The following is a 15,141-nucleotide window of genomic DNA, read 5'->3' as shown; positions in this document are numbered from 1 at the left end:
TGAAAGGCAAGCCCATGAACGAGTGATAGTGATGGACGTGTGGTGAGCCTGGTTAAAAGCCCACTGATAGATTACAAAACAGAGTGCTTGAGCGCTCGACCTAAAAACGGGTATTGAAACAGGTCCGTTTCGGGCCCTATATACATTCCCTTAATTTTACAGGTAAAAACACTAATCAATTGCTGAACAATGGGTGTAAAAACCACTAAAATAATCTATATTAGAGATATAGTTTTTGTTTAATTTTCATGTCATACTTTATCTTGCATTCCCAAGGAGTGTTCGCTTTTCCCCAGATGTCCTCTTTCTGTAGTTTTTTTTCCATTCAGCATATTACTCTTGTATAGTGTGGATTGAGTTGTTTCTAGATGTATGAGTAAGACAGGTTTTGGGTCATAACTTTATAATGGACCGCCTTTGAGAACTTTGTTGTTGAGGTTGAGTTTCTCAATGTTCTCAATGAATAGAGGAAAGTCCTGTGGGTAATCCCTAAGATATTGTTATAGAACTACACCTCTGCTATATGCCAGAAAATATTTACTTAAGAACTCCTGTCATAGTCTGAGTTCACTAAAGAGGTATTTACCTACTGTGGCGTGGATAAGTCACCTACAATGAGTGGAGCATGTCACAATAAGGTATGCTGGAGTGTGAGCAGGGTGCTCCCATTCTGGTTTTTCTGTTTAGGAAGGCTCCCTTGAGCCAACGAGCTGACGAGCTCTGGATGAAGCACCTGCGTGCCAGTGAGTGGTACACAAACCTGAGAGGACTTTTGGCAGCACTTCCAGCAACCCCACAGACAAAGCTGCTCTCTGCTGATGAAGGGATTACCCAGAAACACGTGTCCAGAGATATACAGTACTTGCTGCACCTACTAAGGTGAAAAACTTCAGTTTACTTTATGGATTAAAAACAAAATTGTACTGCATTTACCTTGATGCACTGGGGCTGACTGTATGCTGGAGTGTGAGCAGGGTGCTCCCTTTCTGGGTTTTTTTTTTTTTTTTTGGTATAAGAGAGGTGTTAGAAATGGGATTTCTGGTTGGCTAAGGTGTGCACCTAGGCCAGGCGGAACCCACCACCCAAGTCAGGGTAAGTTACACACCCAAAAAAACCTGTGCTCACCCCAAGGTAGCTGGCGCAGGGCAGTCAGGCTTATCCCCAGAGGTCGTGTGTAAAGCGTCGCGCAACACACTCACACCAGAGCCACAATAAATATACCAAAGAAGAGACTCCACACAGGATTATATAAAATATGTGTCTCTATTATATATATATCACAAGACCAAAAATGACGTGAAGTAGAAATATGGTGCCTGTTATGCAATTGTTGTCATAGTACTCATTGTCTTGGCTGTGCAAGTATCCATACAACATTCATGATAGCATCAGAAGATGCAGTAATGAAGCAGATGAATCACCATAGGGTGCAACACAAATTCTCCAATATCCCCTAAGTTAAAAAATGACCACGTCACCAAAGTTGAAGTAGAAACAATGCAGGGTATTGCAGGCCCTTGTATAGGATGCAGCCAATTTGCAACCAATCCTACGAGTTGGTCAGACGGGGGTAATCCTAGAAAGTGCACCACAACCGCAACGCAGATCTCAGGGTGCTCGTTGTCCTGGACCATGCAGGGGTGCAACAAGTAGGTAAGTGGGACTGACTTGGGGAAGGGCCCACAGGATGCCAAACGATGAGGGATATATATAGTCAGGATAGGAGTGTGAGCAAACAGTAGTGCGTAAGGTAGGGCAACAGATTACATTCCTGGTAACGCAAAAGAAAAATATCCTGGTGACACCGCAACATTTGTGCACTCCTAGGCTCGTAATGCTCCCCCAAAGCATGAGCTCCTTTGGAAGGAGGCCAGGCCCATACCTCCTAAGCCTAGCCTGCCCTGCATCCCTCTGTGGCTGCTGGAGTGCATTGGGTTGATGTAAGTAGGGGGCTACCCGCATTCGCCAAGGGCTGGGCAATTCCCTGATTTCCCTGGGGCTCACTAGCAAGTCGGAATGCCTTCAGGCAGATCCAAGGCTCCTAGGGCTAAGCTCACCCCCACTCGTGCAACCAGTCTAAACCCCCCTGCCACACTCAGTGGCACCCAGTACTTCAGTCAGGGACAACAACAGAGAGGCCAACCCTGTTGTCCTCCGGGTCTTATCCCAGCGGGGAGGAGCGGCAGTGAAAGCCGTGCGGGTCAGGCCTGCTGGAGTCTGCTGATACCGCACTGTGACAATTGACCTCATGTGCTCAGGGGTGAGATTGGTGCTGAATGTAGCGGGCACACCGGCCCAGGACGCATCTTGTCTCCTTGGCAATGTGTCATGAGGGAATGCAGTGCTACTCCGGGGAAAAGCCTGCGGCTGGAGCGCTGACACAAAGGGAGGGGTGTCTGCTCCAGTGGTTTCCAAAACACCGAGCGGAGCCTTTCCAGGTGGTGCGCTCTGTTCCCGTAGGGAGGAGCACTAAGTGACTTGGGGTTAGGGCTGGCAGATGCACAGTTCTCCAACAGTATCACTGCGGTAGAGTCTTTTGGGGAACCCTGAGACTCTGGAAACAGGGGAGCTAACAATCAAGGTCTTGAAGGACACTTGTGGGGGTGCAAGAAGTGCGATAGGCAGGTAGTCAGCACACACGCAATTACTACCAATTTCGGTCTCTCCTGGTAGCCCTGCAGTCCTCTGGAAATGGAGCCTGCAATGTCTGGTTTACAAGCCCCACGTAGTGCCTCGGTAGAACAGACTCCTGGCAGCAGGGCAACAAGCAGAAAAGCAATCCAATTAGTGAAGTACAACACCCTTTCAACCCTGACTCTAGACATCAGTAGGGGGTAATCATTCCATTGTGTGAGAGCAAGACACAGCATATTGACATGTAAGATGTGAATGACCTTACCTCTCCCCAGTCCAGGATGACTATCAGTATACAGATACCTTCTCTGTCACATCCAGCCCCTACTGTGTTATGGCTGACTGGAAAGTATGCACCAAGTGGACCTGGACTGGAGGCACACTGCAAAGCACTAGGTTATAAGCTCAGAGAAATGTCCACTTTCTAAAAGTGGCATTTCAAAAATAGTAATAACAATACACCTACGCCAGTAAGCAGGATTTCTCACCACCATTCCAAACATACTAAACATACCCACCCTACTCCTTATAGGTCAGAAATTACCACTTAGTCATATATAAGGGAATTCCCAATGCAATTCTATGAGAGGAGCAGCACTCACAGCAGCGAAAAATGAAATAGGCTGTTTGTCACTACTAGAACATGTAGTACATACAAATATATGACTAACCTTTTCCATAACCAGCACCCTCCCCGTAGGGCTATCTAGGGCCTACCTTAGAGGTGACTTAGGTGTAGTAAAAAGGGAGTTTAGGCCTTGGCAAGTAGTTTAACTTGCCAAGTCAATGCAGCAGGAAACTGTACACACAGACCCTGCAGTGGCAGGCCTGAGACAAGTTTGAAAGGCTACTCCTTTGGGCGGCATAATCTGTGCTGCAGGCCCACTGATAGCATTCAATTTACAGGCCCAGGTTATATGGTATACCACTTTACAAGTAACTTACAGGTAAATTAAATAAGCTAAATAGGTGTAAACCAATTATACCAAGTTGTAGGGGAGACAGCACATGCACTTCAGCACTGATTAGCAGTGGTAAAGTGCCAAGAGTCATAAAGCCAACATAAAGAGGGTCAGAAATGTAGGAAGAGAAAGACAAAATGTTTGGGGATAACCCTGCAGAAAGGGCCATTTCCAACAGGAGGCCACCTTTTGAAGAGTCTCAAAACACCTAATAATCAAACCTTTCACCTTAAAATAAAGGTCTGTCTACCTGGTCATTAGTTTTGTGAATATAGTTTTTGGCAGTACTGGTCAGTGGGTCATAAAGTTGTTCAGAATACATACAATTCTTGGGCTCTCCACAGCTGCACAGACCAATGGTCACCTGTCCAAATTGGAATTATATCTGAATGTGTGTAAAGGAGGTGCACAGCTGTTGAAATACGGAAGGGCAAAAGTAAAAGGTAATGCAATAGTTACGGGTAAGTGGGTGCACTGCATATGTGTGGAGTGATGAAGTGAAGGGAATGCAAGAAGAACATACAGGAAAAGTGAAAAAGGGTGCTGAAGAGGAAAGAGATGAGAGGTGAGGTATGCAGATGGAGGATTTCAGAAATATGTGGGGAGAAAAAGGGCACAAGTGTCTAACAGAGTGCAGAGGAAAGTTGTGTGAAGGGAAGAATGGGGGTGAGTGAGACTCTCTAAAAAGACTTCCCCTTCTAAAGACTTTACAATGTTTACCCCAGTCTCATATTTTCAAAACTAAACATTTTCAATTCTAATTATTCACAACAAAATCATTGTTACTTATCTGAAATTGCTAACAAGCACTGACAAAACTAATAGGTTTGGCTTGTATTAGGTGGATGTTGATTAGGTTGTATGACAGTCACTCATGGCAGAGCCACGCATGGCTTAACAATGTGGTCGGATCCATGACCACGTCTTAACCATGCATGCCTTAACAACACATTTCATTGTAAAAGCATGCTTAGTAAAGGTATGTATGGTAACACCATGCATGGTTATGTGATACAACTCCTCAACTCGCCCTAAACCCTAAAACCTACCCTGTCCTAAAAACTACCCTACCCTGTCCTAAAAACTACCCCAACCCCCGCCCCACCCTAAACCCTAAAACCTACCATGGCCTGTCCTAAAACCTACCCTGCCCTGCCCTAAAAACTAACCCAACCCCCACCCTAAATCCTACCCTCTCCTAAAAACTACCCCACTGTGTCCTAAAAACTACCCCGCCCCTCCCCCTGCTCTCACCCCTAAAACCTACCCCACCCTCTCCTAAAAACTACCACGACCCCCCCTAAACACTAAAGGCTACCTGCCCTGCCCTAAAACCTACCCCAGTCACCTATCCCAATCCCTTACCCCGTCCTAAACACCTGAACCTACCCTGTCCTAGAAACTTCCCCACCATGTCCTAAAAACTACCCGACCCCCCCACCACTGCCTTAAACCCTAAACCATACCCTGCACAGTCCTAAAAATACCCTGCCCTAAAACCTAAAAGATAAAACTGCCCTGTCCTAAAATGTACCCCACCATATCCTTAAAACTACCCCGATCCCCTGACCCTTCAAACCCTAAAACCTACCCTTGCCTAAAAACTTCCCCACCCTGTCCTGAAATCTACCCTGGCCTAAAACTTACCCCAACCCCCTGCCCCACCATAAACCCACCTACCCCTGCCGTAAACCCCAAAACCTACCCCACCCTATACTTAAAACTACCCCTTTCCCCTGCCCTCAACCTAAACCCTAAAACCTACCCTCTCCTAAAAACACCACCACCCTGTCCTAAAACAGACCCGACCCTCTGCACCGACCCTGAACCGTAAATAGCAGATTAATTTCTATGGTTTTGTACATTAAAAATGTGAGCCTAACTATAACATCCCTGTAACCTTTGTTTTTTCAGCGAGGTAACAAAATCTGTATTTAGAAGTGGACGTCTGCAAGTCCACATACTTTATCAAAATACATTTTTTGGAGCAGCGCCTGAGTTCCTGTTTTGTTTTTTTCTTACAGCCATGAGATCACTTGTCCGGAGGCTAAGCGGGTTCAAGTAGGGACATCATCTTCCCTTTAGATTCACTCCCACCAGTGCTGATTCCAAAAGGGCACTTTTTCTTCAAAACATTAGTCGTAAAAGTGAATATAAAGGTAAAGAATGGAATGTTGGCTTCCTTTCGCGCATCGATGGAAACCTATCCTAATTATGTCCTCACTGTACTTCCTGTCTCCCTAGTGCTCATCAGGAAAACAAAAACGTACAGATGTTGAAGAGAAAGGAAAATTGAAGCATAAGCTGTGACGCAATCAAGTGTTGCCCATCGAGTTTGCCAATTTCTCATCTAGTCTGGGTTCTAGTTGGTTCAGTCTTCAACTCCGTGCACTCTATTGTTTCCTGTGTCTGTACTGGCTCTTCCTGTACTGATTTACTATTTAGGACTCCGTCTTTTACACTGGAGGTTGTTCTCTTTATTAACAACTGGAGATAAAGTCAACATGTACATCATCACATTTATGTGTGCAGTCTTCGTTACCTTGGAGAGAGATGCATTAGGTGTTATTAATTGACATGGTAGGGCGCCCTGTGAAATAACCACAATAATTTACACGAACTCAAAGCCAGAAGCAGGCTAGCTTCTAAAAAGGCCCACCCCAAACTGGGCGCATAAGCCAGGAACAGACTGGTATAATACATGTTTCACGGCTCCTGTGCACGGTCATAGTACAGTAATATGAAATGAGTGAGAAAAAACTCCCATCTTTTAAATAAAATGTTTACATAGCTGTTATTGCTAGTGCAGCTATGTTTTCAGCTCTCCCCCAGCTCAGAAAGTGAGGTGTCACAACTCAACTGTATTAAAATAGTGCAATTTGATGTGACAAGTACCCCGGTGTAGTGGTATATGGTCATGGGATTTAGAAAGATGTATCACTAGGGAAACGCCCTGAACCACGACTCCGTAACAACGCTTTCGTTATCCGCGACTTCGTTGTTTTGTGCCTTAACCACGCATGTGCTCAACCATACACATGCGTGGTTAATGGCACAAGGAAGGGAGTCGGCTGAGGAGGACGACGCGATGAGTCAGGTAAGTGGGGCTGTTTTAGGGGCTGGGGGGGTCGGGTATTTTTAGTTTTAGGGGTGGGGTTGGGGGGTTGGGATTTTAGGGGTGGGGGGTTCGGGGTAGTTTTAGGGGCGGGGTGTTGTGGTTTTAAGTTTTAAGGGTGGGGGTTGGGGTAGTTTAGGTTTTAGGGGTGGGGGTTGGGTGGTTTTAGGTTTTAGGGGGGGTTGGGGGTCATGTAATTTTAGGGGCGGGGGAGTTGGGGGGGTTTAGGTTTTAGGGGCGGGTGGGGGGCTCGGGGTTGTTTTAGGTTTTAGGGGTGGGGGTTGGGGTAGTTTAGGTTTTAGGGATGGGTGGGGGTTGGGGTTGTTTTAGGGGCGGGGTTGGGGTGGTTTTAGGTTTTAGGGGTGGGTTGGGGGGGTCGGGTAATTTTAGGGGCGGGTGGGGGGTTAAGGTTTCAGGGATGGGGTGGGGGTTGGGGTTGTTTTAGGTTTTAGGGGCAGAGTGGGGGTCTCGGTAATTTTAGGGACAAGGTGGGGGGTTGGGGTAGTTTTAGGGGCAAGGGTGGGGAGTTGGCATGGTTTTAGGGGAGGGGTTGCAGTAATTTTTAGGGGTGGGAGACCAGGGGGGAACGCATGCTGGAACCATGCATGCCTATCACTAATGCCTTTACCAGGAATGCCTTTACAACGAAAAATCGTTGTTAAGGCATTCGTGGTAAAGGCATTAGTGGTAACAACGCGGTCATGCGTTGTTCCAGCGTGCGTTGTTCCGACATACATTCTATCACTATTCTGAGAATAACAATATCTGTCTGAGGACCAGATGACAAAACGAATTGTGCTGTAAACTAAGTTGACAATAGTAATGAATTATCGGGGTCAAGTGAAACATGTGAAATCGGCGCAACACGTGAAACAAAAGATGTGAAAGGGTTAAGGATATAGTTCTTAAAATGACTTCATCCATTTTGGCTTGTGTTTGGGGGCGGGGTGAAGTGAGGCAAGACCGAGCCTGAGCACTGCTGACAGGAGGGGGTCTGGTCACTGTGTGCTGATGAATAGTATCACGGTCTAATAATCCCCCCACCGGGATATCCGTTTCGAACGAGTGGCCAGGCTCTTCAAAGAGAAGGGCCCTTCACGCTCGGCACACTCAGATTTACAAGTCTGTTTATTGGGTATGCCAGTCACTGCTCCGACAGATGGGCCGTGGATCCCTCGACTCTCATGTCAGGGCTCTCACTTCTTTGCTCGGTTGATTTCTTGAAAGAAGATTTGGATATGGAGCTTGTGAAAACTGTCATATGTGGCTTCGAAGAGCTGGAAATTGTTTTTTCGCCGGTGCCACTGCAGTCCCAGGCCAACGAGCTACACTGAGGCCTAGCAAGTCTGCTTGGTAAGCAAGGTAAAGCACTATCTCGCTTGACAGCCTCAGAAACCTCAGCCATCACTGAAGAGTGTTCTTTATTTCATGACTGTCAGTGCTTTTGTTTTTCTTTGTTAGGTGTTTTCAGGAAAGTGTGTGGGAACTGCAAAAATGGGAAAGGGTTCTGATGTATTTTAACAAGAGTGTGTAGCTTTTTAAGTACATTATTCCAAACTTGGGTGGTATTTAAGGCATTTTTGCTGGAGTACGGGGTTGTCGGCAGAGTTTTTAGGAAAAGATGTGGCAAATCATTGAAGATTACATGCGGCAATAAAATTGCTTACATTTAGATATTATTTAAACAGAAAAAGTTCACTAAAGCCTGTGGAACTCAAGAGCAACTAGGCAATCCATGTAATAGAATTGCTGTTGTCCCTGCAGCCAACAAAGTCAGATAGTAATTTCAACTCACTAAATTTCCAAGTTCCTCTTAGTTAGGCTTTTGACTCTCAGGGGATAGCAAGGTGTAATAGTCAACCTTACTCCTGAAAGTTTTTTTCTGGGTAGAACATTTAGACTATGATACCCAAAGTTTTGAAAACATTTAAGTTGATTTCCTAGATCTCTGTTACTAAAGACACCTACATTATAGAAGTTCTAAGACATTCTGTTAACTGAAATTGTAAACCTATTAGATTTTTCTTTGACAGATAAACTAACAGAAATACATTTATATAAGCGGTTTAGGTAGGAGATAAATATAATGTGAAGGCAATAATGCACATCGCCTTTCTGGACTAGCTGCTGATAGACACTATGTGGCTTTGACATGGTTTTACAAGGAATGGTCTCTCTCTTTTACTTTTTAAGGGTGCAGGAATCATGTACTATTGCTGGCGGAGAAGTATCTGTTCTGTGTGTGACTGTGAAGCTGGAGAACAGATTTTTCCCCATTAAAAAGCAAGATGTATTGGCTTTACCAAATCTTGTTTTTTCATTCATAAAGCGGGACTATGGTTGTTACAAGTTTTGTAATCTCAAAATTGCATTATTTATTTGCAAACCCAAAAGTTACAAATGATTATTTGAATGGTTACCAATAATATGTCGGCAGATTATAAAATAATTCAAAACCAGTATCAAAAAAGAAACCACAATTTGTGTTGGAGAGTCCTCTAATTTAGGAACTTGGTACAAAACACAGACCTGGAGCTAAGGCACAGTAAAGATCTTTCAGGAGTCTGGTTGAAACCAAATGGAAGAAACCAGGACACATTGGGGAAGGAAACACATAATTTGTGTGGCAAATTTGTTACTTTATATCAAATATTTGTGACAGAATTACACATTTTCTTTACACACACATTTACAAGCTGAGGAACAGAAATCACACGATTTAAGGCCAAACGACGAAGCCAAGATTAGATCCATGATCGATGCTATGAAAGGTAAGTAATCAAACCACTATTTTCAATATCAAATGTCTTTCTATTGCATCTTCACCGCCGCCATTACGCTCACGTAAAATTCATGTGAATGGGTTTCTTGCTTTTCCATTAATCCGCATTACCTGTCGGGCAACATGCATAAGGGCACATACAATACTATAAAAAGTAAGGATTTGTTATCAAAAATACAAACTCACAAAAAGATCCACAGGCACAAGTGCAATCCGAATAATGGATAAAAGAGGACCCTGACGGAAAAGTGATTCAGAGCAACCGGTCAAAATACCTGTAACTCCTGCCCAAGGGCTCTAACAGAAGGACACCGAGAGTCAGAGCGAAATTATTCAACTCAAACGCTATTTTCTCAAATAACAAAAGCCCATTATATATTTCTGAGGAAGGAAAAAAGCACATAACACCAAAACAGCTCAAACCTCAAAAAAGCATTCGCAAACACCTTCGAATTTGAAACCTATGCAAAAATGATTTTTTCACAAAAACAATACGATCAAAACTCTGCGTATCGAGCAAAAGTGCCCCCTTCTCTACCCACTCCTTCCCACCTTCAAGATGGGATCACCTACCTGGCAAAAACGGAATGATTCTCTGCTTGGGGTCTTTCTGTCCACCTTCCATTGGAAACTTGTCCAACATCTGCATCTGCAAGAGGGCACACAATGCGAGAGACGGTGAGTGGGCGTGTTGCGAACTCATGATGATGCTCCATGTTGGTCATTTGCCATCTTTCATTCCCAAACTATCATCAACTTGCGGGGACGGTCAATCATCTAGGGTACTACTGGAAACGGAAACTGGGGCTCTGGGACTGGAATGTCTGACCAAATGATAGCTTCAAAAGAAACATGGGAAGTCTACTCTGGCAACCAAATTACTCATAATGAGTTATTGTAAAGGCCAACAGACGTGGGTATTAAATGACAGAACAAGACACCAGTCTTCTGTCTACTTAAGTAATTTATAGAAACCGAGATAGAAGACAGTTGGAGTGCCTCGCCCATCTAGACTGTCTACTTTCCTAACCTCTACACCACTGTAAACCCAACTTAGTTCCCAACTCATATTTGTACTACTCCTTAATAACCCCTGTCCTTGTCCCAGGTCTTTTTTCTGAAAGAATTATCAGTTTGTGTGCTCTCCATATTAGGAGGCTAAGGCCTGATTTAGATTTCGGTGGAAGGGTTACCTAAATCATGCCCTAAATTTCGTATGTTACTGCCTCAGCACAGCTCCTCTGCAAGTTTTATATTATTACCCCTCGATTTAGAGTCACAGATGTGCTAAAAGGTACACCTTGTTTGTGTTGTATTTACCTCCTGCAGACAGACATTAAGTATCTCTATCATATCTATCACCCCTCCTCTCTGGTACACTATATAGTTGCACCCCATTGCATCTTGCTCAAAACAATTTTTAGACCTCTTACAATGTCTTGTCATTCTTATCTGAACTATTTCCTAATCTTTCTTCATCGATCTCGAAAAGTGGACTTCATAACTTCACACAATGTTTGATTCCCCCCAAAAGTGAACACACTATTCCTAATGGAGCCTCAAGAATTGGTCGCAATGCTCCAGTGTGGAAACAAATTGGCCACAAAAAGTACTATATTCTAATTTCAAAGTCTCCACAAGTGATCGAGTTTATCATTCCCAAATTATTCTGTATCCACATTTCACACAAGCTGCATCTTTCATGCCATCGTTCTTCCAAACTCTTATCAATATCGCCTTCATTTCTACTGATTTTTCACTTTCTGTCTGCTATCCAAATCCACCTCTTCTTTTCCTATTGTTGTTGCATCATCCACTCTTGGTAACTTGTTCTTGGAGTCAGAAATTCAATCCCCGAGTTCTAGGCTGCAAACAAGTATATAATTTCCTAAAGTGTTACATTTCACGCCCTGACTTCTTTAGGTGATGTCTCCACGCCTTAATCCACACCTGATTAACAGTTTGTCCTAAACACAAGAGAGGGAGGACAAGGAAAAAAGGTGGAAAGGCTTGTATAGTGGTCAGACACTGTTATCCCATTCCTCATTAAGGTCTAGATTGTGTAAAGGTGGGTTGCCACTCCTCTCACTGGAACAAACAGGGCAGAGTATGGATATTCTCTATTATTTCAGAAGTGCCAACCACCCAAATCAACATGGCAGCAGAAAGAGATCTGAAGGCATGAAAATGATAAACAGCAATTCCATTCTAAGATGGTCATCACCCATTACATAATGCCATCTTATTCCAAGATGGTAACTTTCAGATAATCCCATAATTTCTTAATGTAATTGAATAAACTGTAGTATACCTTGTTTTGGTCCATAAAAATAGGGAATGGAGTAGTACCCATTGCCTTAGAAAGAGCAAAGTTCTATCAACCACAGTGCAACAAAGCTGATGAATAATGTGCGCTGATCCATTGCCCCATGGTGCATGCTGTTGTAGGCAGAACCAAAATGTAAATTAAAGTTGAACACACCAATGGATGAGGAGAATTGGTCTAAACCCCAGGTGGGTATATACACATGTATGGATTTTCATTATGATTTTTTGGAAACGTGAAGCTGGCGTATAAGCTAAAGAGGTCTCTAGCAGACCTAAAGAACGGGACATGGGGTGGAGGCAGAGTAAAGGAAAAAGACGGAGAAATTAAGAATTGGAGGACAGACATAGCCAGCAGAGGTGAATGAGGGAGATAGAAACATGACATATGAGGAAGCCAAACAGAAAGGCAAAGGCCACAGAAAAGAATGATAACATTAGACCTGACATCCTCGGGTTCGTCTTTCCCCACACATTTTGCTTTCAACCCCTCCAGTTTTCTGAAATTCATTCTTGTCTCCCTAAAACATGGTAAAATTGTCACATTTACTTAACTTGTAAGTCCATAGTATATGGTACTACATGTACCCAGTGCCTGTAAATTAAATGCTACTAGCGGGCCTGCAGCATGCATTGTGCCACCCACTACAATAGTCCTTTAAAACTTGTCTAAGGCCTGGTACTTTACTTCCCTATATGGATGAGTAGATGGATGATTGATGGGTGCAAGGTAGGACTGATGAGTGAAAGTATGGATGGTTGAGTGAAAGAGTGGATGGGTGGTTCAGTGAAACGGTAGATGGATGGGTGGGTGAAAGGGTAACGGATGAGAAAAAGGGTGAATGGATTATTCGTTGAAAGGATGGATGGATGTTAAAAGGATGGATGGATAGGTTTGATGAAGAGGTTTGGGGATGGATAGGTTTGGACATGGGTGTTGTGAATCCCCCATTTTTGTAGCTACAGCAGGGGTGGAGTTCTTGATGGGCTTCTTTTATCTGCAACTAGGTGGACAAAGGCCCATAACTACCGTGAAAGGATAGATGGATGGAAGAATGGGTGGGTGAGTGAAACGGATGGTGGTGGCATGGATAGATTGACTGAAAGGGTAAATTAATGGATGGGTTGATTTAAAGGGTAAATTAATGGATGATTGTTCGAAAGGGTGGATGGATGAGGGAAACGCTGGATGGATGAGGGGAAGGGTAGATGGATGGATGAGGGAAGAGGGGGATGGGTGAGGGAAAGGGAGGATGGATGGAGTCAAAGGGAGGATGGCTGCAGTAAAAACGTAGATGGATGGATGATCAAAAGAACTGATGGCTGAGTGAAATGGTGAATGGAGGGTTCGTGGCTGAAAGGGTGGATAGAGGGAGGGAGGGATGGCTGGCTGGATGGGTTTGATCAACAGGTATGGAGATGGATGGAAAGGTTTGGATATGGATGGATGGGCAGAATAGTGAAAGACTGTATATGGATGAAAGAATGAATGGATGACAGAATGTAAAGGTGAAATGGTTGAAAGGTTAAAAAGATTAATGGATAGATGCTTGGAAGGAAGAGTCAAAGGAGCCCTTCTGTGGAGGATCACAATGGCTTACTTTGCTTGCTTGCAGCCATAAGAGTTTTGGTTCAAATTGTTGGGGGCGATTTTATTTTTCTAGCTACTCCCTTGCTGTGAATGCTCTTGTTATCACTGTGAATTTCCTCTAGCCTTCGAAACAAAGATTGTCAAAGTTACAGTGACATTGACAGTTGTCCCGCTCCTTTCCAGCAGTCAATCCGGCCTTACCCCATGTAGCCATGCTATCCTTCAGACTACTGTTTGTCAGCCACAATCAAAGTCTCAAACCGACAGGATCCCGAAAACAATTCTTTCCTTTAATAACAATTTCTGTTGACGATATAATTTTCCTGCTGATTCAACACTATGAATTATTCTACTAGGCTCCAGATTGATTTGTAAGGCTTTTCTCCATCAAAATCTCCCCATCACCATCAGGTGGTGCCATGCAGATTCAGCTGCAACTATGCCTCTTGACACAACACAAGAGAATTTTAGGAACAAACTTGTGCATTAGCGTCAGTTCCATGTTTTTCTGCACCTCATCAATATAGGTCTGGAACTCTCTCTGACTCACGAATGAAATTTGTAAGCATTTCAACAGTGACAAAGTCAAATGTCTCCTCAAAATGTTTCAAGGCCTTGTTGCAGATGGCACAAGAACGTCTCCGTTTCGCATTCACATGAGATCTGCATGTGGGGTCTGGGATCGGAGGAGAACACCACGTCATGCGATTCTTGTGCCTCTGTGCACCTTAAGGGCATCAGGGAGCAAGTGGGCAAAATGCTTATGGCTAAGGTCTGCAGAAAGACTCCAAAATGATCTTCAGTCCCTGGTGGATGACTTGCCTGGGAGAAGATCTCACAAAAGATGTTCCCAAACAAAAACCACAAAAACAGTGAATAGGAAAGAAAAGACTTCCTCCCTGAGTTAATGGTCCTTCTCCTTGGACTGTTCAGGTCTCAGTGACATTCCCTGATATATGAGACATCTTTTTGTTGGAGAAGTCCCAGGAGTTGAATGAGAAGACACAAGCGTTCCAGGGTATATCGGTGGGCCCAAGAAGGTCGGCACCATCCGGTTTACTAAGCTAGACTTGTTCAGGACAGCTCTAGTGTCTTCTAGCCTGTGCCCAAAAGGGAGCATAATCACGCAGGCATGGAGCAGGAAGACCACTCCACACAGCGAGCCGTGCAGTCACAACGCCACAATTGTATTAGCTGCAACAGTCCACACAATCCGTCACTGTGTATGTGACAGCGGGAGGGGCGCCCTGCGCCCACACTAACATGAGACAAGTTAACTCTAGTGCGTGTATTAACACCTGAAGCATCTCCAGCGGCGTGCGTGAGGGCAGGGCCTAGATTTTTTGACGTAAAAGTGGGATGCATGAGCGAGCCACCGCTATAATTATTTATTAGCAGTGCCAGTTGCTCCCAGGGCCCGGTGCCAAACCGTTCCGCCTGGTGAGTTTCCACTCTGTCGCCATGTCTGTTCCCCCGAGCCCAAAGCAGCGGAAAAGAGATACGCGTCAGTCAAAACCACGACAGTTCAACAGGGAAGGGATGCGCTTATATTGACGTGGGGGGCACAGGATGCGAAGCGGTGAAAGATTCGAGAAAAACGAGCACGTGACATCGTACGGACGCAATATCTTCTGTATGTCAACAAGCTGTGTGTTTACATGCTGGGCCAGACCACTAATGACTACGCACACGCTGGGTAGAATAAGGCTGCAATATATCTTCCACTATGAGA

The 15,141-nt window shown here is 44.4% G+C and overlaps 1 protein-coding gene across 2 annotated transcripts in view; it reads right to left on the bottom strand.

Annotated features, from left to right (window-relative positions):
• SH3PXD2B (SH3 and PX domains 2B) overlaps positions 1–15,141 on the bottom strand; it is a 291,253-nt gene that overhangs the window by 162,169 nt on the left and 113,943 nt on the right. For both annotated transcript variants that reach the window (XM_069244643.1, XM_069244644.1), the window contains exon 3: positions 10,067–10,142. In XM_069244643.1, coding sequence (XP_069100744.1) covers positions 10,067–10,142 — 76 coding nt within the window. The remainder of the gene's footprint in view (positions 1–10,066; positions 10,143–15,141) is intronic.

The sequence above is a fragment of the Pleurodeles waltl genome, chromosome 7, assembly GCF_031143425.1.
Source record: "Pleurodeles waltl isolate 20211129_DDA chromosome 7, aPleWal1.hap1.20221129, whole genome shotgun sequence".
Taxonomy (NCBI): domain Eukaryota; kingdom Metazoa; phylum Chordata; class Amphibia; order Caudata; family Salamandridae; genus Pleurodeles; species Pleurodeles waltl.
The sequence above is the reverse complement of the archived record's forward strand: the minus strand, read 5'-3'. Positions and strand labels throughout refer to the sequence as shown.